The sequence below is a fragment of the Nerophis lumbriciformis genome, linkage group LG26 (genome assembly GCF_033978685.3).
Source record: "Nerophis lumbriciformis linkage group LG26, RoL_Nlum_v2.1, whole genome shotgun sequence".
Classification (NCBI taxonomy): Eukaryota; Metazoa; Chordata; class Actinopteri; order Syngnathiformes; family Syngnathidae; genus Nerophis; species Nerophis lumbriciformis.
Genome location: NC_084573.2, coordinates 29,189,131 through 29,215,000, shown reverse-complemented (window position 1 = coordinate 29,215,000; position 25,870 = coordinate 29,189,131). Strand labels below are relative to the sequence as shown.

Sequence of the window (25,870 nt, the reverse complement as noted above, 5' to 3'; positions counted from 1 at the left end):
ATTTATATAGTGCTTTACTTATTGAAAGCCATTCTCTACATATTTAAGCTGCATTTATACCACTGGGAGCAGATTGGTAAATTGTCCTGCTGAAGGACACAAAGGCAGCGACGAGAATGACAGCACCGGGGCTCAAATCTGGAACCCTCAAGTTGCCGCTCCACCAACCGAACCTCGCCGTCCCACATGATAAATTCAGGGTTGAGTTCAATAAAGGTAAATAGCATAAAAATCAGGATCATAAAGTCCACTGCCAAGTTTTTGTCCCAGTCTGCAGCTGTTTTATAGCGATGTTGCATATGACCACTAGATGTCAGTATGCACCAGAATGGGGCAGACTTGTATTATCATGCTGCTCTCTATTATAAACCAGATTAGCCCAGTTTCTTCATACATAATTTCACTTCATGTTATTTGCAAGAGATCCCAAATCTCTAAACTAATAAGAGAATTAAAATACTGATAGTTCATTGTTATATTGTGTGAGGCCTATAGTTCTCGGCAATAGCACTGTCACCCGATGTAACGCTGGTATGCGCTCGTATACTACCTCCAACTTGCTTTATAGTTTTCAGATGTGCGTGTGTCCACGTGTGTGCTCCTTTGCCTCCATGCTGGGCACAAAGCAGCGTGGTACGCCGGACCTGGAGATCTGTGTAGATCAAACACTGCTGGAAACACACACACATAAGTCAGTATCTTAAGGAATCAATGAGAAAACAGTTTTTTTTGCTAAGTGTCACATTGGCACTGATCGCAAATGGCTGCAATGAAACAAAGAGTGAAAATTTAAAAATAAAATATATATATATATATATATATATATATATTAGTGTTGTCCCGATACCAATATTTTGGTACTGGTACCAAAATTGTTTCGGTACTTTTCTAAATAAAGGGGACCACAAAAAATTGCATTATTGGCTTTATTTTAACAAAAAATTCAACATATGTTCCTTATTGCAAGTTTGTCCTTAAATAAAATAGAGAAAATACAAGACAACTTGTCTTTTATTAGTAAGTAAGCAAACAAAGGCTCCTAATTTAGGTGCTGACATATGCAGTAACATATTGTCATTTTCCATTCTATTATTTTGTCAACATTATTAAGGACAAGTGGTAGAAAATGAATTAATAATCTACTTGTTCATTTACTGTTAATATCTGCTTATTTTCTCTTTTAACATGTTCTATCTACACTTCTGTTAAAATGTATTAATCACTTATTTTTCTGTTGTTTGATACTTTACATTAGTTTTGGATGATACCACAAATTTGGGTAACAATCCGATACCAAGTAGTTACAGGATCATACATTGGTCATATTCAAAGTCCTATGTGTCCAGGGACATATTTCTTTAGTTTATAAACATAATATAAATAAATAAAAGACGAAAGAAGATGTTGTGATGCCAAAAAATATCGACGTAATCATAGTAGTATCGACTAGATACGCTACTGTACTTTGGGGACCGGTACTTTTCAGAGGCGGTATAGTACCGTATATGATTCATTAGTATCGCGGTACTATACTAATACCAGTATATTGTACAACCCTAATATATATGTACAAATACACAAAGGAATATGTTACAAATGATTAATAAAGGGTAACAAAATAGTGCAAAGTGTGAAAATATAAACAGAGAAACCTGAGAACTATTTTCTGCAGGTTTAGTGCCAGGAAGTTACAGCTGTGCTCTAAAGGGTGAGCTCGGGCGAAGGTGGTGTGGTATGGCAGTGTTTCTCAAATGGGGGTACACGTACCCCTGGGGGTACTTGAAGGTATGCCAAAGGGTACGTGAGATTTTTTTTTTAATATTCTAAAAATAGCAACAATTCAAAAATCCTTTATAAATATATTTATTGAATAATACTTCAACAAAATATGAATGTAAGTTCATAAACTGAACATCAAATCAAGTAGGCTATTCCATTCATTACCATAAACCCAGAGTTTCCCCCATGCCATGATGGTTTGACCCTCACTAAAATGTCTGTCAAAAAGAACTGTGAAAAGAAATGCAACAATGCAATATTCAGTGTTGACCGCTAGATTTTTTGTGGACATGTTCTATAAATATTGATGTTAAAGATTTCTTTTTTTGTGAAGAAATGTTTAGAATTAAGTTCATGAATCCAGATGGATCTCTATTACAATGGGTTATACTTGTATAGCGCTTTTCTACCTTCAAGGTACTCAAAGCGCTTTGATCTCCAAAGAGGGCACTTTAAGTTGATGATTACTTCTATGTGTAGAAATCTTTATTTATAATTGAATCACTTGTTTATTTTTTAACAAGTTTTTAGTTATTTTTATATCTTTTTTTCTAAATAGTTCAAGAAAGACCACTACAAATGAGCAATATTTTGCACTGTTATACAATTTAATAAATCAGTAACTGATGACATAGTGCTGTATTTTACTTCTTTATCTCTTTTTTTTCAACCAAAAATGCTTTGCTCTGATCAGGGGGTACTTGAATTAAAAAAAATGTTCACAGGGGGTACATCACTGAAAAAAGGTTGAGAACCACTGTGGTATGGGGACGAGCGCCTTGCATCATTTACAGACCACATTGGTCTTACTACGGCCGCTTTAAAAAAAAAAAAAAAAATCCCAAAAATGATCGATGACTTTTCCTCTTTTATCCATAATTCCTTCATTTTGACCTTCTCTTCTCACTTCATACGAAGAATCAACCCCAAGACAATAAGATGGCGCAAACAAACCCGATAATTGATACTGTCACCTGATTGACTGTTAGCGTGTCACTCCCACTGATCAGTGATCACTTCCTGCGTCGCTCGGTTACCAAAGAGCGAGCGCCTTTGTCCATGCAACCAACCTTGCTTCGTAACTTCCAGTTTCTTCCAACAAAGAGGAAGAAAACATTTTATTTTTCAATTACGTGTCTCAACCCATTTTCCCCTGGTTCGGACTCCCCTCCGCCGTTTCGTGACATCATCAGACAAGCCGAGCCATTAACATACCTGCCAACTACTCCTGTTTTCCCGTAATTAGTACGGTTTTCATCAACCTATTCCGGGTTACGGTTGCAGTGATAAAAAATACGATTTTTCATTAATTAAAAAAAATATATTTTTAAGTTTTATTCACGAAATCGCGTAACAACAATGACAATCGACACTGCTTCTCGTAACTTCCTATCGAGCCATTCCGAATGCCATGCGCGAGGCTATTTATAGCACCTCTGCCAAGCACGAGGCACCAGTTGCCATTATTTCCAAATGAGCGAACGATCATGGAATCAGCTGGAGAAAAATCGCAAACGAGTCTTAAACCGAAAAGAAAACTGCAGTCATTCCGTGAAGAATATTCAAAAGCCTATCCGGGAATAATTATCCATTCCAAAAAGGGTGAAAACTACGCGAATTGCACCTTGTGCAGACAAGATTTTTCGATCGGACACGGAGGAATTAGCGATGTAAAAGACCACGTTGGGACAAAAAAACACAAGTCTAATGCCGTTGCTAGCGATACAAGTGGAAAACTTTCAACGTTTTTCGTCTCCCAAACAGATTCTTTGGATGTGATAAATGCCGAAGTTTTATTTACGGAGGCAATAATTGAGCATGGACTAGAATTAATTTGGATTTTAGCCACAAAAAGGCAATGACACCAATGTTATCTATTGGAATTGTTTAGTACTGTTGTACTGTTAAAAGTGTTTATACTATTTATGCTTTCAAGTCCAAGTTGAAGAAATCTTGTTAAATGTTGACAGCATAACTACCAAAATACAGAAGTATGTCCTTAATATTTTTGCAGTGCTATTTCTGTTGAAAAGTTAAAATGATTACATTAGAGGTGTGATGTGCCACTTTTCAAGTGTCTGATGGCTTAAATTAATTTTCATTAATTTTTCATATTTTGAATTCTTTTGAAAGGCTTACAAAAAAACTACATTTGAATTGTAATTCCATGCTATTGACAGGACTATTAATTTTAATGAAGTTAGCTTACCATGTTTACAGTATGATAATTGTGATAGAAATGTGAATTTTAGGCACAGAATATTTTTTACAATTGAACAAGGCAGTAGATTATACAAGCTTGGACAGAAAGTTAATAATGATACCAATTTTTTTTTTAATGGAATTGTTTAGTACTATTTTACCATTTGTTTACTGTAAAAAGTGTTTATACTGTTTATACTTTCAGTTAACAAATTGAAGTCTTGTGAAAGGTTGACAGGATAACTGGCATTAACTGTCAAAATAATTTCAAACTATTGAAGTTAGCTTACAGAATCAACATGTCAATCAACCCATATGATTTTTGCTGTAATATTTTTGTTTTGAAAAGCCACTGTGACTGATAGAAAAGTGATGGTTTTAGCAACATTTTAACCTGTCTGAATGCTAATAATCATTTTGCGTCGGGGGGCGAAGTGAACCCCCCACCAGGACTTTGTCTTGGACCTACCGGGGCCTGCGGCCCCTGGACCCTGGCTACTAGGTTTTTCTGATTTCAAAAGTTGGCAGGTATGCATTAAACACGCCTTGGCTCTCGTTATCCTCGTGGAAGAGTTGCGTAACAGCCCCATGGCTCGCAGCCAAGTCACCTGTTTCAAGTCTTAGGAAATCCAGACACCGTTTCGGTAGATCTGCCGATGTTTCCTGGGTATGGACAGCTGCTCACAGGTTCTGGCTCAGGCCGGCATGAAAAGTGGACAGGGTTCAGTCATATCTAAGAATGGAACACAAGACTGTCAATGATATAGAAAGAGTTGCTCGACACAACCGTCCCAATTGAAGTTTTTAGTTCATGGAGTTCAGCATAAGACGTTGTATTCTTCACTTGGTTAAAAAAAAAAAGAAGTATAATTTCAGACTTGGTTGTTTCTCCTGGTGCTTTGAAGTTTGTTTTCCAGCACAGTCGGACAGTTGTATGTTGCTGCTGGCACGTTGTACCACATGGTTGTTTGTTTGGCTAAGATGCTATCTCAGGAGGCATCGGACAGACTTGAGAGGATCGATGCCTGTTTAGTTTCACCCCCCCGCTGACCTCAGACTTAATGAATCCTGACTGTCTTCAAAGGCAAGTGGACCGGACTGCACTTGCAATTGTCGGAAAATCAGCAATTTGAAGGCCGACTAAAAAGGCGTGCCAAGTTATTGAGAGTGCGTGACCTCACGGAGCTCAGCCCCGAGTGTTCCATAGTGCTGCTTTAAAAACGAGATTACGTGATAAGTCTGACCAGGTTTTTTTCCGCCTTACCTTTTTCCAGGTGCGGACCGCCTCCGACAGCTGTCCGAGAACACCACCTACTTCCGCAGGAAACTTCGGGAAATGGGCGTCATCATCTATGGCAACAAGGACTCGCCGGTCATACCCGTGATGCTCTACATGCCCGCTAAAATTGGGTGCGTGATTTCCTTTTAATGCTATACTTTAACCAGTGTCTCACCCTGGGTAACATGCTGTACATACGTCAGCATTTCAAGGCGGCTACTGGAGCTGCGTTTGCTGGTGCAAATGTTTCTGTGTGTGCAGAAGGGCTCTTTTCTTACCCTGCCCAAAAAGATTCATTATGTCTTCTCATTCATATACTTCTTGTAATCAGACAACATTTTCGGTATATTACGGTAGATGGAATTTAAAAAAATATATATTAAAATTACATCTAATACATCAAACATTTTTCTAAACATTTTACAATTCCATCTAATATACCGGAAATATTGTCTGATTACAAGAAAATTTGAAAAGTACTTTTCTTGACTTCACAGTTTTAATGAAGTCAGGAATCCCGCCATTAGGGTAGACTTGGCCTATTTCCCGCAAAGGCTGCCAGAGCCCTATTGCGATCATCGCATAATTTTTCTTCCATTTCAATCTCATTTTTAAGGCCCTTATCTCGGTTGAAAATGGCGAAACCTTTTATATTTTGGGGGTTTCGAACACAAAATATCCAAATTAGCTGTCTGGCGCTCCCTTGAAAATTTGAAAAAAATTGCCTCTGCCACCGGATTTAGTTGGATCGCAAAAATCGCTGGAGACTTCTATCATGACAGGACGCACGTAAAAATCTTGAGAACCCATAGTTGAACAGTCGGCCAGCTTTGTATCCGTAGACAAAAATTTGGGGTCGTACTTTAAAACCTCTTAAGGCCCAAGCTGTTTGTTTACATGCTTTTTTTATTTCTCTTTGCTATTTGGGCTTGTTAGACCCTAATTAGAATAAAAACTAAGAATCATCTTTTGATATGATGTACTTAGTCCATAAGAACCAAACGTGTACTTCATGTTTAGTGACATGCTAATTCTTATTTTTACCCTTTTTTTTCCAAATTCCATTGTATGTTATACTCTTCTGACACCACCAGATGGCAGTATAAGTGTCCACATAAGCGGCCATAAGACCCCAATTCAGTAGTGTACACAATTTTGGAAATAAGACCGAAAAGGTGCTGTCCACGCATGTGGCCACTAAGCCTTTAGAGGTTTTTAACGTACTCCTCCTAGGGACTTTGACCAAATGTGTTGCGCTTAAAATGACAGATACTAAACACATCGGCAATGATAAATTGCGGTGGAATTTTATGGCGGTTAATTTGTGTCTTAATTACAAAAGCTTTGTTTTGACACTGAATTTATGTAACTAAATTTTTTGCGTTCGAATTTTGTGAACTGAATTACTTTTACATTCAATTATGCTGACAATTTCATTAAAAAAATAATAGTTAGGAAAATGCATGTTTCAAAATTCAGTGCTGAAGAATTCAGTGTCGAAAAATTTGCTACTTCAAAAAGCAAGACCGGTAAATTAAGACTGAAGCAATGGATCCTGCCTCATAAGTAGCCAATGAGGTGTCAATTTTGAAGTCACATGACACGGGTCTTGCAAAACGGCACAAAAAAGGCAGTTACCTGGGCTACCTTGGCATAATACAACATAATTAACATTTCAATGCGGCCCGCTGGATATTTTCAAACGATAGAAATTATTCCATCGGTTAGAATCTGCACTTTTGAGTGACACAGGAAGCTCTGCTGCATGCACACCTGGCACCAACAGATGGGGGCAGAGTGGGCGGGGCCTAATAGCGAGTGTCGGACAAAGGCAAATTTCTACAGCAAAGTTCTGCAGAACACTGATAATTTTGACAAATATGTGCATGTTTTTTTACCCTTTGCGTTTATTTCTCGCTGTGTTTGTTGCACCTTTGTTCTTGCTCGATTATAAAAGATTTCGATCAAGGAGGTGGTCTGCAGTAGAGGAGCAACGTTCATATATTCTCATATTATAAATCCCACATTCTGTATCTTTATGTACATTCTGAGTGTCTTCAGTAAAAAAAAAACTAAAGTTCATTTTGGTGTGTTTATTTTTTACTGCAAAATACGCAATTTACATACAAATACAGAATGTGGGATTTACAATATTAACTTTGAACAATAAAATACTAAATATTGAGAATATATGAACGTTGCTCCTCTACTTCCCACAACACATGTTTTACAATCAAGCAAGAGCAATAAAGATGCAACAAACACGGCGAAAAGTAAAGGTAAAAAAAACATCAACTTATTTGATATAATATCACTGTTCTGCAGAACTATGTTGTAGAAATCTGCCTCCGTTTGACACTCGCTATCAGGCTTTTTGCTGCGCAAACAAGCCCCGCCCACTGTAGAGCTTAAAGGCAGTAACCCGTATGTCACTCAAAAGTGCCGATTAGAATCCAGTAATATTGTTTAACGGCGATAATTTGTATGTCAAAATATCATCGAGCACAATTTATCGTCCCGGGCGATTTGTGCATGAGGTCACGCCCGGCTGCTGACTCGGATGGCTCTTCGCACTTCGGCACTAAACTACCTCGAGGTACCGTATTTTTCGGACTATAAGTCGCAGTTTTTTTCATAGTTTGGCCGGGCTCCAGTGCGACTTATATATGTTTCTTATATATTGTTGTTTGAATGACTCTTACCATAATTTGTTACGTTAACATACCAGGCACGTTCTCAGTTGGTTATTTATGCCTCATATAACGTACACTTATTCAGCCTGTTGTTCACTATTCTTTATTTATTTTAAATTGCCTTTCAAATGTCTATTCTTGGTGTTGGGTTTTATCAAATAAATTTCCCCAAAAAATGCGACTTATATATGTTTTTTTCCTTCTTTATTATGCATTTTCGTCAGGTGCGACTTATACTCCGAAAAATGCGGTAATATTCCTATGTTCAATGCCAACAAAGAAATTGACTCAAAAACACTACGATGTAAATAAAATTTAGGCTCCACTTGACCAAAAAACGTACTAGCTTGATGCTAATATACGTTGGCTTTGCTATTGACATGCTACTGATTAGCATTCGCGATTTTACAAGGCTATTTCACCTCCTCCAAATGTGTTAATGAAAACTACAACTAAGACGCATGTTACGATCAAACAGTTGGTGCGTAAAAAAGTACAATATTTACAGTATTAACACTTTTAGGGTGCAACCAAAAAAAAAAATACTATTAACTATACACTATTTTCATACAGCAGGAAAGGTATTCATATGGCTCCATTCGTCGTAGTTTACCTGACACTTGAAACGTGACAGATTGGGGTGTTTGCACTATCCACTTGAGGCGCCAGACGGCAGTAGAGTGTTGATTATCTTTAAATATGTTTTGTGGCAATTCCAACTTTGACCACAGCGTCAGTTGCTATGCAGAGTGGCACTCTCCATCATTTTCAGCAGACTGCATTGCCCATCTTCCTTTCACGGGAGATCCACCCAGGAATGGGGATATATGAATCCTTTCCGTACTGTGTTTGCAAATGAGACTTGGAAAATGCAATAATTAAACAAGACATTTTTATATGTTGCTATAAAAATGAGATATTATTTTTTTTAAACAATATTTATTAACACACGCAAAAGTAGCCAAAATTGGTACCCTTTGAGTACTGGCGTCAATTGTCAGGTATTGGGCTATTGGTACCGTATCAGTTCAAATGTGAACGGTGCCCATCCTTAGATACTGTATGTTAAGCCCTTTATTTGTTTAAAGTTGGATGATCATGGTTACAGTTTTTGAAAACTCCAAGAGATTTACAATTTGAGCTTTTAATAAGCTGTGAGCTACAATCGTCCAAATGGTATCATATGTTAGAAGCGCCTTGTAAATCTAATTGCTGGGATAAATGAACCTACCCACGATGTTCAAATGTTTTGAGTGTCACCTGTAGTTGTCGATTCTTGAGTCCACAAATGTACGTCGATGTTCTCATTTGAATTTTAGGGCGTTTGGTCGAGAGATGTTGAAGCGCAACATCGGAACCGTCGTCGTGGGCTTCCCGGCAACCCCCATCATCGAATCCCGAGCACGTTTCTGCATTTCGGCGGCCCACAGCAGGGAAATGCTGGACACAGTAAGTGCTTCATTAAAGTCAAGCCTTTAAAGCGGAACTACTTCTGTTTTTGGAATTTTGCCTGTCGTTCACAACCATTATGAGAGACAAGAAGACAAAAGTTTTTTGTTTTTTTTCCGCTTTCTAACCTTTAAAAAACGGCTCGTTCTTGGTGTCTAGCAATGCAGCTAATCAGATTGTACCTCTAAATCAGTGTTTTTCAACCTTTTTTGAGCCAGGGCTCATTTTTTTCATTGGAAAAATCCCGAGGCACACCACTAGCAGAAAACAAAAAAAATTAAACTTGGCAGTCGATATTGACAGTAAAAGGTCGTTCTCGCAATTGTTGGATATAAATTCAAACCATAACCAACCATGCATCACTATAGCTCTTGTCTCAAAGTAGGTGAACTGTCACGACCTGTCCCATCACACCGCAAGTATTTTGAGTTTTTTGGTGTTTTCCTGTGTGTAGTGTTTCCTACTTTGTTGTTGATTGTCATGTCATGTACGGATACTACATTGTGGACGCCGTCTGCTGCTCCACATGCTGTAAGTCTTTGCTGTCATCCAGCATTCTGTTTTTGTTTACTTTGAAGCCAGTTCAGTCTTAGTTTCGTCATCCCTAAGCTTCAATACCTTTTCTTAGCGGCACTCGCCTTTTGTTTATTTTTGGTTTAAGCATTAGATACCTTTTTACCTGCACACTGCCTCCCGCTGTCGTCTGCATATTGTGATCAGGACAAACCATGTTCCCGACATCCACAAAGCAATTAGCTACCTGCTGCCACCTACTGATATGGAAGAGTATTACACGGTTACTCTGCCGCGCTCTAGACAGCACAGACACTCAACAACGGCACTTTATTTGCGGATTATAATTACTGGTTTGCAAAAAAATCTTTTTAACCCAATTAGGTGAAATGACACCATCTCCCACGGCACACAAGACAATATCTCACGGTACACTAGTGTGCTGCGGCACAGTGGTTGAAAAACACTGCTCTAAATCACTTTAAAAATGCAACACTTAATGTACATTCTGTAACCAGTATGATAACCAAACTGTAGCGACATTGTTATTGTAAGAGCGAAAACGGAGGAACTCATCGGCATGCTACGGTATTAGTCGTAGCATGCCTACGTAGCTTACAGCAAGAGATAAGCTAGCTTCTTCAACAACACGAAACGAGTTTGGGTTTGTAATTCACAACACTACGATGGGACACCAACTTGTACTGACTGAAAAACATGTACAATAATATTACGGTATTTGTTAAGTATTAGCACATATTTCATGTTTTGTTTGTATACAGCGTATGTACCGGTACTGTAGTCAGAGGTGGGTAGAGTAGCCAGAAATTGTACTCAAGTAAGAGTACTGTTACTTTAGAGATTTATTACTCAAGTAAAAGTAAGGAGTAGTCACCCAAATATTTACTTGAGTAAAAGTAAAAAGTATGTTGTGAAAAAACTACTCAAGTACTGAGTAACTGATGAGTAACATACACACACATATCATATATATATATATATATATATATATATATATATATATATATATATATATATATATATATATATATATATATATATATATATAATGTCTGTGTGTGTATATATATATATATATATATATATATATATATATATATATATATATGTATATATATATATATATATATATACACACATACCGGGTATATATATATATATATATATACACACACACACACACACACATATATATATATATATATATATATATATATATATATATATATATATATATATATATATATATATATATATATACATACATTGATATATACAGTATATAACTTATATTTATTTATTTTGCCGTTTTTGTTTACATGTTAAAGGTGTTTTAATGAATATACATGCATTTTTAACACATATAGATTCCTTTCTTTCATGAAAACAAGAATATAAGTTGGTGTATTACCTGATTCTGATGACTTGTATTGATTGGAATCAGACAGTAGTGCTGATAATGTCCACGTTTTCAAATGGAGGAGAAAAAAAGTTCCTCCTTTCTGTCTAATATCACATGAAAGTGGTTGGTTTTTGGCATCTTGTTTGTCCAGCTTCCATATTCGTTTTTATACACTTTACAAGAAATACATTGGCGGCAAACTCCGTAGCTTGCTAGCTTGTTTGCGCTGGCTTTCGGAGACTCTTATTTTGAAAGCGCAGGCGCGATGGAGCGGCACTTTTATTGTGAAGACAGGAACTGTGCAGTCAGTCTTTAGGCTTTTGACGGGATGTACGGTTGAAATAAAAAGGTCTTTTTTCCTTCACACTTTTGATTGATTGGAACTTTTATTAGTAGATTGCACAGTACAGTACATATTCCGTACAATTAACCACTAAATGGTAACACCCGAATAAGTTTTTCAACTTGTTTAAGTCAGGTCATGTGACCGCCTGGCTCTGTTTGATTGGTCCAACGTCACCAGTGACTGCATCTGATTGGTGGAACGGAGTGAACGTCACCAGTGACTGCATTTGTTGAAACACAGACACTATGAAGGTCTGTCTGACAGACCAAAACAAACAAAGCGTGCATTAACAGATCGATAAAAATTAGTAGCGAGTAGCGAGCTGAATGTAGATAAAAGTAGCGGAGTAAAAGTAGCGTTTCTTCTCTATAAATATACTCAAGTAAAAGTAAAAGTATGTTGCATTAAAACTACTCTTAGAAGTACAATTTATCCCAAAAGTTACTCAAGTAGATGTAACGGAGTAAATGTAGCGCGTTACTACCCACCTCTGACTGTAGTTGTAATAACACGTGTGACGTGCTGCGTGTAACATGCATATTAAAGTGACTGACTCGATGGACGGTTGTTAGTTTGGTCCAGCTGGCCGGGGACGTTCTTTCCGGTTTATTTGGGTAAGCACTCCAATTATGTCAAAATAGCTTTGCTCCAATTTCCATATTTATAGCGTCATAATCGCTTTCATCCCCCTCTCCCAGCTTCCGTCTGCTCCGTCTCGCTCTTCTTTCATGCTCGCTTCCAGTAGCAGTGTATTTAACTTCAAAAGTATTAGGTTGTGAATCCTCATTTGTCCAAAAATAGTCGTCTTTATTGTCTGTTACCAAGTCTGCGATGATTAGAAAACACACTTGTGTTTAATTCCGGAAGTAGGAACACACATTTGTTGCCAGAAGTTGGACATGGAAACAGAAATCAATGTGTCGAATAAATCAGTCCCGGAAATGATTAAAATGATCAAATTACGATAAATATTGTACATATTACATATTGTTATGAAGGTGTCTGTTATGACATTATATACTGTATATACTTGCAATGTATGTATATTGTACATATTACATATTGTTATGAAGGTGTTTGTTACGACATTATATACTGTATATACTTGCAATGTATGTATATTGTACATATTGTTATGAAGGTGTCTGTTACTACATTATATATATTTTCCGCACTATAAGGCGCACCGGATTATAAGGCGCACCTTCAATGAATGGCCTATTTTAAAACTTTGTTCATATATAAGGCGCACCGCATTATAAGGCGCACCACATTATAAGGCGCATAGAATAGACGCTACAGTAGAGGCTGGGGTTACGTTATGCATCCCGTAGTTGCAAGACCTGTTGTGGCTCAATATTGGTCCACATATAAGGCGCACCGGATTATAAGGCGCACTGTCAGCTTTTGAGAAAAGTGGAGGTTTTTAGGTGGATTCAATTGAATATGGGTTGAAAAGGATTTGCAAATCATTGTATTACGTTTATATTGACATCTATTTTACATCCAACACAATTTCCCAACTCATATGGAAACGGGGTTTGTACATCATATATATATATATATATATATATATATATATATATATATATATATATATATATATATATATATATACTTGCAGTGTGTGTGTATAAAACAGACACATCTTTCAAGCGTTTTTTCTCATCTTTAAAATGGTAAAAAAAACACAAAAAAACATGTGTTCTTGTCTCTCATAATGATTGTGAACATTCGGTAAAGTGCAGTTCCCCTTTAAATCCACGCCGTGCTTTTGATTAGCTGAAAAGAAAGCATCTGCTTTTTGTTATTTTTTGATCAGAGGTTTGTTGCTTAGTGTTGTTTTCTTTCACGGGCTAAATCTTCCTCCTTCCCGCTGACGGACGTTTGAGCGAGCGTGTTGAATAATAAGGGCTCCCAGTTCGCCCTTTTACTTTAACAGCGCCTGGAAGCTGTCCGCGGGTATTACAGTGAGGCTTTTATACGAGCTGCCGTCGGTCCAAAAGCACTTCATTCATCTCACTGCGTTGCATGTCAACACCATTTGTAAAAGTCCATTTAAAGGGCATCAGAAAAGCCTTTGTAGAGCACTTCCAGGAGCCGCTTTTTTTTTTTTTTTTTTTTTTCCATTTTTGGAAAAGCCAGCCCTCACTGTTCCTTGAGCCATGGAAGTCGGGGAAAAGGGTCAGGGGGAAGGTAAATTGTTTCCAGGTGCTCTGCGGTGTTGCAATGCCGATCCATTTACTGTGCAAAGAAGTGGCTTTCTGCTGTAGACACGTGATGAAGACTTGTCACCAGAGGTGGAAAGAGGACTTAACATTTGTACTCAAGTACAAGTAGTTACATTGCTTGAATTGTACTCAATTACAAGTACAGGTGTTGAAAAAATACTTAAGTAAAAGCACAAAGCACTCTTCTCAAAAATTACTCGAGTATGAATTACTTTTTAACTGTTGGATGTAGTGTTGTCCCGATACCAATATTTTGGTACCAGTACCAAAATTATTTTGATGCTTTTCGGTACTTTTCGATACTTTTCTAAATAAAGGGGAGCACAACAAATTTCATTATTGGCTTTATTTTAACAAAAAATCTTACGGTACGTACAAGACAACTTGTCTTTTATTAGTAAGTAAGCAAACAAAGGCTCCTAATTTAGTCTGCTGACATATGCAGTAACATATTGTGTCTTTTTCCATTCTATTATTTTGTCAAAATTATTAAGGACAAGCGGTAGAAAATGAATTATTAATCTACTTGTTCATTTACTGTTAATATCTGCTTACTTTCTCTTTTAACGTGTTCTGTTCAAATGTAATAATCATTCTTCTTCTGTTGTTTGGATGCTTTACATTAGTTTTGGATGATACCACAAATTTGGGTATCAATCCGATACCAAGTCGTTACAAGATCATACATTGGTCATATTCAAAGTCCTCGTGTGTCCAGAGACATATTTCCTCGGTTTATAAACATAATATTAATTTTTTTAAAAACAAAAGATTTTGTGATGCCAAAAAATATCAACGTAATCATAGTAGTATCGACTCGATACGCGCCTGCCGTTGGTATCATTACAGTGGATGTTAGGTGTAGATCCACCAATGACGTTTGTTTACAGTTTGATGCCGGTGAGCTACGGTGTGTAGTGAATCATGTTTAGCTATTCCTCGTCCTGCAGGGATGATACTTGTAAGAAACGTACTTTATTTGTCGCCATGGAGGCGAGGATTAGTGATTTAGAAGTAGCTAAAACACTGCAGACTGGGGCTGGACATTAGTCGCTAGTTAGCGAGCCACGTCTTAAAGCACCTCTTCCTGAGGGCATTTCAGTGTTATAGATTCACCTTTATCTTTAGTTTTTAAGCCAAAATGTGTCCGTTCTCCCTTTTCTGATTACGCACTGTCTGTAAGTACTCTGTGTGTGTGTGTGCACTGCCGAACATGCTCCTCTGCTATGGCGTCACATTAGTGCCAAAAATCCAAGCGCATAAAAACTGTTATCGCGCGCTGATTCTCCACTTCGTGCGCGCGCGCAACACCCTTTTGCGCGCGTGTGGTGCCTTTTTGCGCGCGCGCGGTGCCTTTCTGCGTAAGCGTGGTGCCTTTCTGCGCGCGCCGTCTCGGTCTGTGCGCTCTCTGTGTACTCCTGGCATCTCTCCTCGCGCGGTCATGTTTCTTTTTGGCACTTTGGGGGCGGGTATGCTTAGACGGCCCCTCCTTTCTGATTGGCTCTGAGCATTTTTCATATGACCAATAATTCTCCAGCGTAGCAACGTTGTAGCCATCTTACCTCGGTCGGACAGCTAGCCTCAATCATTACATTGATGTCAATGGTACATGTACTAATTAAATTACCATAACTTGCTCGATTTTCGACCAATTTACAAACGGTAGATATGATATAGGATGCTGTACCTGTTGAAATGACCTCTTTCGCTTTAAAAAAAAAAAGACTTAATTGTGCAACATAGTTGTGTAGGGTCAGTGTTAGTCAGTTCTCTGATTATTTTAAACTGTTTCAGAATACATCATTAAAAGGCTATTTTTAACATTTTAAAAACAAAATTCAAAGATTATTTCATTAATTTTATGGCTGAATCAAAAGAAATTCCATAAATTAGAAAACAAATGTTCAAGAAGAAGTGAAAATATAAAATAATGTTATTGCTGGTGGACCAGTTCTGGCTGAAAGATGTGATTATGGTGTTTGTTGTCTTATTATTTATTTGGGTCACATTTTGTATTACCCTGTATTGTGTTTATGTGGTATGAAATAACCTTCATCAGCGCGCAACATTTTTTTGTCCACTTCTTCCTCTGTAAATCTTGATACATATTGACGATGACCCGCCCTGCTATACCTCTGATTGGCTCTGAGCATTTTTCGCCTGACCAATCAGAAAGAAGGGGCCGTCTAAGCATACCTGCCCCCAAAGTAGAGATGCGCGGTTTGCGGGCACAACCGCGGAGTCCGCGGATTATCCGCGGATCGGGCGGATGAAATTTAAAAAAATTAGATTTTATCCGCGGGTCGGGTCGGGCGGTTGAAATTAAAAAAAATTAGATTTTAAATAGATTCAGGCGGGTGGCAGTTAAACCAATTCGGAAATATATATACATAGTTAAATGTTGTTACCCACATACGAAAAACGAGCAGGCACCTGCTGCATATGCCACAACAGAAGAAAAAAAAAAAAGAGAGATGGACACTTTTACGGAGCGGAGAAGGCCCCCGACGCCTCGCCGGGGTCCGGGACCGAGGCCCCTTCCCCCGAGAGGGCCCCACCGGGAGCCGTAGCTGAGGCGATCCGCGAGAAGGGCCCGACGCACGTCCAGGGTCACCACCGCGCCCACCGCACCGACACCCCGCCTCGTCCGCCTTCGCCGCGGCCGGCATCACGCGCAGCAAGTAAGCAGCTTACCTGCCCGCCACCCCCGTGGCCGGGGGCTCATAACAGGGGTCACTCCGCGCGCTCCGCCCGTGCAGCTTACCTGCCCGCCACCCCTGTTGCCGGGGGCGCGTAACAGGGGTCACTCCGCGTGCAGTGCGCTCACGAAAGGGGTGGGGCTCACCCTGGTTGATATAGACAGCAGGACGGTGGCCATGGACGTCGGAACCCGCTAAGGAGTGTGTAACAACCCACCTGCCGAATCAACTAGCCCTGAAAATGGATGGCGCTGGAGCGTTGGGCCCATACCCGGCCGTCGCCGGCAGCGAGACGCGCTTGGAGGTGCGCTCAGCGCGGCTCCCATATGATTGCGCACTGGTGTGCGTCTGGGTCGTGACAGCGTGGCACGCGAATGTCTGTGCTGCATTGGATCAGTCTCCTTTCTTTAACAGGCAAAAGCTTTATAACCTCACTAATGCCTTGCATCGTCTATATTAGATATATAACAACGGGCGGGTGCGGGCGGATGGCGGGCGGGTGCGGTTCTGATCAAATGTTACATCGGGTGGATGGCGGATGGTTGACGACTTTCTGATGCGGTTGCGGATGAAATAATTGCCTATCCGCGCATCTCTACCCCAAAGTGCCAAAACGAAACATGACAGCGCACAGACCGAGACGGCGCGCGCGCAGAAAGGCACCGCGCGCGCGCAAAAAGGCACCGCGCCAAAAATCCGAGCGCATAAAAACTGTTATCGCGCGCTGATTCTCCACTTCGTGCGCGCGCGCGGTGCCTTTTTGCGCGCGCACGAAGTGGAGAATCAGCGCGCGATAACAGTTTTTATGCGCTCTGATTTTTGGCACTAATGTGACGCCATACTCTGCTCGTAAACCAGCAATGGCACGACGTGAGCGTGTGGGGGGGCGGTATAGTACCGAATATGATTCATTAGTATCGTGATACTACACCGTACAACCCTAGTTGGATGTTTTATTGCGTCATCAATAGTAGGGCTGCAACGATTAGTCGACATTGCCGACAATAAAATTTGACGCTGACAGTCATATTTGCCGACAATAGTCGTGACGTCGTATATATGTATATCTATATGTACGATACATGTGTCGCCACTCGGAAGTGGGTCACTCGCAAAAAATATCGCCAGTGATAACATGTAAAGTGTGAGGACATTTCTTCTTATTCATGTTAAAAACATGAATACATTGCTCATTTTGCAAAGCGGACCTTGTTTTTATGGCTGTAAATCTGTGCTAAGTGAGCATCTAAAGCGGAGGCATGATCTCGGACATTTGTATGGAGGATGCGGACACAGCCTCGGTAAGAGCGTTAGCTTATGCCTCGCTAGATAGCTAACAAGAGTGACACAAAGTTGTGTGAAAAATAACTAACTATCATTCTAGCCAAAGTCAACCAGCTAAACTTTGTCTACCTCAACTCAGGTAGGTTTTAAAGCAGCGTCAATTTGCAATGCCAGGAAAAAAAGGCACTTTAACAAACGCGAACCACGCATGTGCACACACACACGTGCGGAGGTATCATAAGATTAAACATACAATCTATTTTAAGAGTTTTACAAAGATATAATTCTACACATTGAGTCTATCAGAGTGCTAAAACTGCCAATAGTTAATCAATAGTCAATATACCAGTGTGCAGCTTTTTAAACGTCACAAAATGATTTTCTTTTTGAGGAAGTTAGATTTTGTGTTTTTGTTTGTTTTCATTGCTGCTATTTTAACAATATATAAAGGTTAATTGTTTTTTTTTAGCACTTCACCTTTTTTTTCTTTTAAATTAAACAATTTATTAGTCATTTTAGGTTTTGTGACAGCTGAATGAGCAACACAGTTACAGTATAAATAAATATTTATGAATTAATTAGTCATCTTTGTTGTTCGTAAGCACGTACCCACCGGTAAAATAACTTAAACTGCATTTACAAGTTATGGAAAAATTACTGCGGTACAAACTGTGGTACGCGGGCTCCATCTAATGGTACACCAAATAATTACTTGAGTAAAATACTTTTTCCTATATTCAAACACAGTCTTACTGTTCTGTTCAACAGTGGTCAAAAGTATCAAATATACTTATAAAACCTCTGCCTAATGAATACGTAGGCCTACTACGCTACTGTATTTTAATGTTGGTCATTATGGTGATATTTGGAGAGCCAAGTGTTTTTTGAGGTGCTCCTTTGAGAAGCACTGGTCTATATCTTGCAACACGAGTTTACACTGTACCAAAGGGTGTCAAACTCATTTTATTGAGGGCCACATCGCAGTTATGTCCGTGCTTGTAACAGTGAATAATCTATAAATATAAAAGATTCGCCTCATGATAGTTACACAATTGCCTACAGTCAGCATTTGATAATTATGTATAAATACATATTTTTTACGCACACTACACAAAATCAGTGGATTTTGCATAAAAAAAGGACAGCACAGTTGCCAAAATGTTAACATCAAATTTGTAAAATAAAAATTGTAAAAAACTGTGAATATCTATAAATATGAAGAATTCGCCTCATGATAATTACAAAATTGCCTACAGTAAGCATTTGATAATAATATATACATATATATATAAAAAAAATTACATACACAAAAAAATCTGATTTTGCATTAAAAAGGGCAGCACTGTTGCCAAAATGTTATCGTAAAATTCGTAAAATAGAAATAAAAATTGTAAAAAAAACAGTGAATAATCTATAGATATAAAGGATTCGCCTCATGATAGTTACACAATTGCCCCCAGTAAGCATTTGATAATTATATATATTATTATTATTATATATTATTTATTTATTTTAAAAAAAAAAGGGCAGCGCAGTTGCCAAAATGTTATTGCAAAATTAACCGTGGTTTTAACGACATATTACAGTAAACAGAAAAAGAATGGTACCACTAAATTTTATGATAAAAACATTTTAGCAATTTTTTTTTGCGTAAAATCTACAGTTGTTGTTTTTACGATGTATTAAAAGTTAAAGTTAAAGTACCAATGATTGTCACACACACACTCGGTGTGGCGAAATTATTCTCTGCATTTGACCCATCACCCTTGATCACCCCCTGGGAGGTGAGGGGAGCAGTGGGCAGCAGCAGTGGCCGCGCCCGGGAATCATTTTGGTGATTTAACCCCCAATTCCAACCTTTGATGCTGAGTGCCAAGCAGGGAGGCAATGGGTCCCATTTTTATAGTCTTTGGTATGGCTCGGCCGGGGTTTGAACTCACAACCTACCGATCTCAGGGCGGACACTCTAACCGCTAGGCCACTGGGTAGGTAAATAGGGTAATGGTACCTCTTTTTTTTAATATATATTAATATTCTGGCTATTGAGCTGCCAGTTTTTACTGTAAAATCCATTGTCATCTACCTAGTGTGCACTTTGATGGATAATTAAATAGCTAAATCATAAGTCAAGAGACTTTTGAAATGACAAAAAGGCTAAAGACACACCTTTTTAATCAGGCTTTCTACTGTTAAACTCTTAAGGTATTTTATTTTATTTTTTGTAATTTCTATCTTAATTACTATTATTCTCTCAATTTTTATTAACTTATTAATGTATTATTTATATTTTATAATTGCATATGTTTTATATGGCGTTAATTTTAAAGGTGGCGTTTTTCCTCAAATCCTCAGTACCATGTTTTTGTTTTTCCTTTTATTGTCAGTAGTGCTGTGTGATGATAATAATAATAATAATAATGATACTAGATTTTATTTGTATTGCACTTTACATTTGAACAACAAATCTCAAAGTGCTACAGAGTAAAAACATAAAAGCATTAAAACAAGACAGTAAAAAACAATATTAAAAATTAGCTATATGTCTACCTATACCTCTAGATGGAGCGTGTGTTTTCTTCTCTTCTTCTATCTTTTGTGTACAGCACTTTGTGTTTGCCACTTGTCTGTGTATGAAAAGTGCTACATAAATACAATTTGATTTGAAGCAGATATTTAAGTATTTTAATAAAAAAAAAAAAAGTTTTGTATGATAGTATAAAATGTGTTAAATTTTTAGATATTAAAGTTTAAAAGATATTCAGCTGCATCCAGTAAATGTATATTTTCTGTCACAGTGGAGATAGAAAGATAAAGTACTTTATTAACGCATATTATTTCCAGGCATTGGCGGGCCTTGTACAATTTTAGGAACGAGCTGCAAAAAAGTTTTGACCTGAACAATTGTGATGTGAAAGCAGTCTGAATGCTAACAACCCCTGTGATGTTTCACCAGGTATTAGAGGCCATGAACGAAGTGGGCGACCTCCTGCAGCTGAAGTACTCCAGACAGTCTCCTCCCTCCGTCAGGTGGACGTCCGAGGAAAGCCAGCTCCAGGACTGAGCCACGTCGCCCACACGTTGAGTCCCCATGTCCGGCCGTCTCCCCCGAATCCATCCGCTTTTAGTACCAGGCCGCCACTCTGTACCTCTTTTACACCACACTTCAAACCTCAGAAGCCTGAATCATTTAGGTACTTTTATGTTTAGGCCATGGGTGTCCAAACTAAGTCCCGCGGGCCAACAAGTCTCTTCAATTTGGCCCGCGAGACGTCATGAGTTCAACAAAGCATCTCACCGCGGAGTGCTTTCAAATTAACCTTAATTACCAGGCAGTTTCTTAATGCTACATATTGGCTGGCATCTTGTGGAAAATGTGAGTAAATCAGATCATGACCCTTGAAAGGTCTTAGTAATATCAGCAGGGCATTTACTTATACCACACAATTTAAACAACCTTCCCTAGTCATGGTGCAGGAAAAAAAAAATGCAACTAACACAAAGTGTCAACAAAACATGGTCACACATAACACAACCTGCTCACTGAACTTTGTTGATATTACGCAAAATGTCCAAACACCATAAAAAAATCTAAATTACACCCATTACAGTCCATGATGGAAACATGCAAAACACTCTCCACACGTATCCATGTTTGGCACATTTTAACTGCTTGATATTTCTGATTGATTACAAAACTTTACTTTAAATATCCAAGCATTAATTATACATCCATCATGTTAATATAATGTGTACACAGACACATATATAAATATATTAATATGTATGTATGTATATATGTAAATGTGTGTGTATATATGTATACGTGTGTATATGTGTATATATATATATATATATACCGATGTGTGTGTGTGTGTGTATATATATATATATATATATATATATGTATGTATGTGTGTGTGTATATATATATATATATATATATATATATATATATATATGTATGTATGTATGTATGTATGTATGTATGTATGTATGTATGTATGTACGATACATGTGTATAGATGTATGTATATATATATATATGTATATATATCTATATGTACAATATATGTGTATAGATGTATGTGTATATGTATGTATGTATGTATGTATGTATGTATATATATATACCGGTATATATGTATGTATGTATATATATATATGTATGTATATAATATATATATATATGTATGTATATAATATATATATGTATGTATATAATATATATATGTATATATTTTTATGTATGTATATATATGTATATATATATATATATATGTATATATATATGTATATATATATATATATATATATATATATATATGTATATATATGTGTGTGTTACTTTACATGCTTTTGGCCACGGCCAATTTTTGTAGCCCAATGCGGCCTCCAAGTGAAAAAGTTTGGACACCCCTGGTTTAGACCTTCTCAGCGCGTCGAGACGTGAACTTTTATTCCTGTGCAATAGCAACAGAAATTGATATATTTGTAGTCTACAAACAAAAATAGAGCCATTAGACGTGAGTTGTGCACATAAAAGACGAAAAAATCAACCCAACAGAAAAACGATGTATGTAAATAATGTTTTTCACAAGTAGCGCCCAAAGTTTTAGCAAATATATTTATCAGCTCTAAAATGGCTTGTACTTGAGCAGGATATGACGTTCCCTGACCAAAGCAAATATATGTATAGATCTATTTTTACCTTTCTCCTCCATCCTGGAAGAAAAGACTACAAGATATTTTTTACCGCTTCTTTTCTAGGAATATTTTGCAGCCTTATTTCCTGTTTACACCTTGCCCTCAAACACTCGAGCCCAGCCCTCCGTCGTCGTCGTCGTCCTTTTCCTCGTACTTCCGTTTTGTCGCCTGGTGGATTTTTAACTGTACGTATGACGATACTTGGTATCTGACAATACAGCTTATTTATTATTTAAAGCAGTGCTTCTCAAACTGTGTTCACCAAGAACACGCCTGGCTCTCCCAAGTACCACCACCATGACCAACATTAAAGTACAGTAGCGTAGTAGGCTTAAGTACTCATTAAAGACAAAGGCAGGTGTTTTATTTAGCAAGTGTATTTAACATTTGTGGCCATTGTAGCTTTTACAAACAATGCACAAACGTCACCAACAAAGATGCTCCATATACAGACTTCTACGTGTGCCACGGGTTTGAGAATCACTGGTTTAAAGCGTCCTTTTGACGTCTTGTCTGAACGGCAGCTTCACACGTGCAACTTTGAATGTTTTGGTGTCAGTGCTAAAGCTACTGAGCGGCATTGTAAATGCACAGATGATGTAGTCACTGAAATTTGTGTCTTTTTTACGGAAGCTGTTTTTTTTGGGGACGCTGAATTTATGTGACAACATTTTTTATCAACTTTTTTTTCCTCCAAATATTTTCTGTTAAGGCCCCCAGGTAAAAAAAAATATTTATTTATATATATATTCATTTATATATATATATATATATATATAAATATATATATATATATATGTGTGCACTTCTGCATAACAATGTATCCTTATTAACATTAAAGACAACAAAAAAATAATATATATACATTTACAACAAATATTTGTATTTAGTCCGTAGCAAAAAAGATTTGAAGTTCATCCCTAAAATTAAAATAGTTTTTAATCCTTATTTCATTTTTAAAACATTTGACTGACTTGAACCATTTGATGCTGAAAAAATAAAATTAAATAAACTCAATATATAATAATACATTTAAATTAATCGGCAACATTTACTCAGAGCACAATATATAAAAGACTTTAACCTACAAAACAAAAATGAATAAAATATTGTTTTATTTTGATCAAAATGAGGAAGTCAGGATTAATGATACTGATAAAGCACGTTCTCTGGGACCGCCCCATTATTTAAGAAGAACTCAATTATGTTGACAATTTCATTGAAGAACAATTTGTGAGCAAAATGTAAAAATTCAATTTGTTCAAAAACAGTCTTTTGAAATGTTACGTGTGAAAAAATTCAGTGCACAAATATTTTTTTTGTTTCAAAACTCAAGATTCACTTTTGGTAAATTAAGACTGAAGCGATCGATCCTGCCTCTGAACCAGCCAATGGGGTGTCAAGTTTGAAGTCACGTGATACGGGGCAAATATTACTGCACTGAATTTTTACACACTGATTTTTCAAATGTGCAATGTTTTTAATTCGATGATATTGTCAGCATAATTTGCTATAAAAAAACATTCAGTTCACACAATTCAAACGCAAAAAATTCAGTTACATAAATTCAGTGTCAAAAAAGAGCTTTCGTAATAAAAACTCAAATCAACCTCCATACAGGAGTTCTGCTTTTTTTTTTTTCCAAATGTGATCTTACTTTTTTTATGGCATTCCAAATAGCTTTCACTGCACTGTCAAAACAAAAAAAGCCTCCAAGCAGTCGTGAAACATTCTGCTAATGTTTGTGTGTGTGTGTTTTTTTTAAATGTCCAATTAATTTATTGATAGGAATTGGAGTCCGACAAAGCCTTCATCTGCCAGTTTTATACTACTAATGTCTTACGTTGGGTATCACAAAGAACCTTTTTCCTTCAGTTCGTCGACCAAGATTGAAGCTGTTACTGTAATCTGCTCATGCAGTCTCGTGAAATATGTGACCGCTCGTGATATTTTCCTCTCAGCTCCACATCAGGGTGTTCAGTCTTTGTTCTTTAGGGAGGAGGCGACACGAGTTACACTAGTGCAGTGCTTCTCAGCTAGTTTCTGTTACGCTCCGCCCCCCCAGGAAGAAGAAAATATTTTCGGCCCCCTGGCAGGAAAAGGTTGGAAAATATATATATATATATATATATATATATATATATATAAAACAAAAGAAATGTATAAATAAATGAAAAAATGAAAAATGTTCTAAGTACACCTCTGCATAACTTAAAAAATAAATAAATAAAAAACGTAAAAAATTGTAGATCAACTTTCAACAAAAAAAATATTTATTAATGTTTTGCAGTCTGTAACAAAATATTTGAAGTTAATCAATTTGCTTAGAATTAAAATAAATAAAAAAACTATTTGATACTGAAAATTTCAATTTAATGAACCCAATAAATCAAAACAGTAACACATGAATATATACATAAAGAAAGGTGTAAACAACATGTTATACGTTCACCTCTGCACAACATTGTATCCTTAAGAACATTAAAGAAAACTAAAGAAATCAAGATCAACTTATGACAAATAATAACTTTATTAACATTGTCTTTTAAGTCCAACAGAAAATATTTGAAATTCATCAATTTGCCTAAAATAAAAAAATAAAAATATGTATATATATATAATTTTAGGGTGATTTTTAGTTGACCGACTTGAACTATTTGATACTGAAAAATGTAATTAAATAAACCCAAAAAATCAAAACCGTAGAACAGGATGGGTTAAAGAAAGAAATGTGTAAAAAAAAAAAAAAAATAGATACACATATATATGTATAATACATTTAGCATTAATGTTATAAATACACCTCTGTACAATATTGTATCCTTAAGAACATTAAAGAAAACTAAAAAATAAAGAAGTCAAGATCAACTTACGACAATTAATAACTTTATTAACATTGTTTTTAAGTCCAACAGAAAGTATTTGAAGTTAATCAATTTGCCAGAAATTTAAAAAAATAAAATATATATATGTATATGTATATATATATATATATATATATATATATATATATATATATATATATATATATATATATATATATATATATATATATATATATATATATATATATATATATATATAGGATATGTTAAAGAAAGAAATGTGTAAAAAAAAAAATATGTAATACATTTAGCACTAATATATGTATATATAATTTTAAGGTGATTTTTAGTTGACCGACTTGAACTATTTGATACTGAAAACATTTAATAACCCAATAAATCAAAACAGGAATTTATTTTTATTTTTTTTCTCCTCATTTTCT

The 25,870-nt window shown here is 36.8% G+C and overlaps 1 protein-coding gene across 1 annotated transcript in view; it reads left to right on the top strand.

The window, feature by feature from the left end:
* The window catches only part of sptlc2b (serine palmitoyltransferase, long chain base subunit 2b), a 79,365-nt gene extending 57,655 nt beyond the window's left edge, over positions 1–21,710 (top strand). The window contains exons 10-12 of the mRNA XM_061987049.2: positions 5,256–5,391; positions 9,273–9,402; positions 20,852–21,710. Coding sequence (XP_061843033.1) covers positions 5,256–5,391; positions 9,273–9,402; positions 20,852–20,959 — 374 coding nt within the window. The 3' untranslated portion in view covers positions 20,960–21,710. The remainder of the gene's footprint in view (positions 1–5,255; positions 5,392–9,272; positions 9,403–20,851) is intronic.
* Positions 21,711–25,870: the final 4,160 nt, after the last annotated feature.